The sequence below is a fragment of the Penaeus chinensis genome, chromosome 8 (assembly GCF_019202785.1).
Source record: "Penaeus chinensis breed Huanghai No. 1 chromosome 8, ASM1920278v2, whole genome shotgun sequence".
Taxonomy (NCBI): domain Eukaryota; kingdom Metazoa; phylum Arthropoda; class Malacostraca; order Decapoda; family Penaeidae; genus Penaeus; species Penaeus chinensis.
Genome location: NC_061826.1, coordinates 313,730 through 316,229, shown reverse-complemented (window position 1 = coordinate 316,229; position 2,500 = coordinate 313,730). Strand labels below are relative to the sequence as shown.

Here is a 2,500-nt window from a genome sequence, read left to right as displayed (position 1 = left end):
ATCAGACGGTTAACCGCCCTCAGCAAGTTACTGTCACCCAGACTATCACAGCCACATGCGGACAGACTGGCTATAATTACAATGCTCCCGCCACTCCTTTTAACTTCTAATCAGATATTGCCTTTAAAACTCGAGTAGAAAGTACAATATGTAACATCAGAAGTATTTTCATATACAATGGTCTTATATTTTGTTCTCACCGCGCAGCTCCTTGAACATCAAAGGTCGATATCACGTTATATTTATGTAAAATAGAAAATACACTAACATTTGAAGCCTGTGTTTTTTTACAAGTGACATCCTTTATAGATTCAGGAAAGTTATGGTAAGTAAGATATTGATTTAAACGTTATTGCACATGAGTCTAGCATTTGTAAAAAGGCTCAGACATTTGATAAGCTTTCTCTTTCAGAATGAAGGCACTGCTGCTGTCCCTCTTGGTGGGATGTGCGTTGGGAGCCTCTGTGGAGCGACCGAGGCGTCAGGTCTTCGGCAATGCCATTGACCTGCAGTCTTCCCAGGGTTATCTGCCGCCACGACCTGGCCCCGACTGCCAGCCCTCCACCGTCTACCGAACGCAGACGCAGTACTCCACCCAGGTCGTCCCCTCCACCGTCTACAACAACGACGTGCAGTACCTCACCCAGACCTCCGTCCGCACTCAGCAGGTCTACACCACAATCTACTCCGAAGTCGTCCGCACTCAGCAAGTCCCGTCGGTGCAGTACCAGACAGTCACCGTCACTCGCACGCAGGACAACGTGCGCACACAGGTCATCACTCTCCCACCTCAGGTCAGCTATGTGACCCGCACACAGCAGAGCGTCAGGACTGAAGTTCAGTACCAGACCAGATACGAGACCCGTACTCAGCAGGTCCCCACCACCATCACCAGGAACGTTGTGTCCACACAAGTGGTACCTCAGCAGGTGGTCAGCACTATCTACCAGACACAGACGGTTACCAGGACGCAGCAGGCACCAGGTCAGACGCGTACTGTCGTCAGCACTCAGTACAGCACGCAGTATTCCACTGTGGTCGTGCCCGCACAGGACGTCGTCAGGACGACGGAAGTAGTCAGGACCAACGCCGTCACGCAGACCATCACTCAGCCCGGCCAGACCCGCGTCGTCACCTCCACGCAGGTGGTCCCCGTCACCACAACCATCTTCTCGCAGGTGGTTCTCACCAACACCCAGACTCAGTACGTGACACGCACACAGGTACAGCAGCAGGTGTCCACCGTCGTGCGCACGCAGCAGGTGCCGCAGTATAACACCAGGACTGTCACAGTGCCTCAGCAGGTGGTGAGGACCCAGGTGTCCACCCAGGTGGTTCCCACAACCATCTACTCCCAGCAGACAGTTCCTTCCGTCGTCAACCTCCCAGCCCAGACGCAGTACGTCACCGTCACACAGACGTCCGTCATCACCAAGCAAGCTCCTGGTCAGACCCGCACCCAGTATGTGACCAGCACAGTGTACAATACCAACCAGGTGACGTCCACCGTGTTCAACCAGCAGTACAACACCGTAACAGCCACCAGCACTGTCCAGCCCAATTGCAACACCGGATACAACTACCCCGAGCCATCCCAGGCCTTCAATGCATTTGGAAAATAGAAAGGAAACTCTTAAAACCCGATAATTTTTCTGTTAGCACATTGTGATAGAGAAGACTATATGAGAACGGCGAGAACAAAATATAGAAAACAATATGAAAATACTTCAAAATGGAGCTGAATATATTTAATAAATGAACTAACTACATACTGTATCTGAATTATCTTAGCCCCTCTTATATGTATGCACGCTTGTGTGTTGATTTTTCGTTATATTATGATTTTATCCTTTTGGCCATGCTAAGGCTCACCATTTTAATTACAAATTAGAAATAACAAGAACTTTTCCCAAAGTATCTACATATGACTCTTTTCCTTAACATCAAAGAGTTCTGGCTTTTTCCGTTGATGTTATATATAGTATACATATACAATGTGCATACATATATTCTTACAATCATACACTCACGCACACACATATATATCTATATATATCTATATATATATATATATTTATATATTTTTTTTTTAACAGTCATTTTTTAACCGTGGTTCGGCGCGCTAACACTTGTGCCACGGCGGTGACTTCCCCTACGACACCTACGTTTGACTTCTCAAGGCGATATGTCGTTTTCTCGGGCTTGAACGAGCAGTCAGAGCGCAGGCAATTTTACGACCGCTGCGACCACGAGGGACCACGAGGGTAGGACTCCAGTGCTCTAACCACTGGACCATCGCGGCAGTCATATATATATATTTATGTATATATATACATATATACAAATATATGTGTGTATAGATAACATATATATATATATATATATATATATATGTATATATATATATGTATGTGTGTGTGTGAGGAAAACAACCACAATAAGAAATGAAATTAAATCGTAACGTTTCGAACCTTTCTAAAGTTCCTTTTCAGACGAAAAA

At 46.2% G+C, this 2,500-nt stretch overlaps 1 protein-coding gene across 3 annotated transcripts in view; it reads left to right on the top strand.

The window, feature by feature from the left end:
* The window catches only part of LOC125028252, a 4,733-nt gene extending 2,964 nt beyond the window's left edge, over positions 1–1,769 (top strand). Inside the window, exons 1-2 of one of the 3 annotated variants that reach the window (XM_047617672.1) lie at positions 128–325; positions 413–1,769. In XM_047617672.1, the coding sequence (XP_047473628.1) occupies positions 414–1,622 (1,209 nt within the window). In that variant the 5' untranslated portion in view covers positions 128–325; position 413 and the 3' untranslated portion in view covers positions 1,623–1,769. Of the gene's footprint in view, positions 326–412 lie in introns of those variants that run through there. The other 2 variants (XM_047617671.1, XM_047617673.1) reach the window with 2 other exon arrangements.
* The last annotated feature ends 731 nt before the right edge of the window (positions 1,770–2,500 follow it).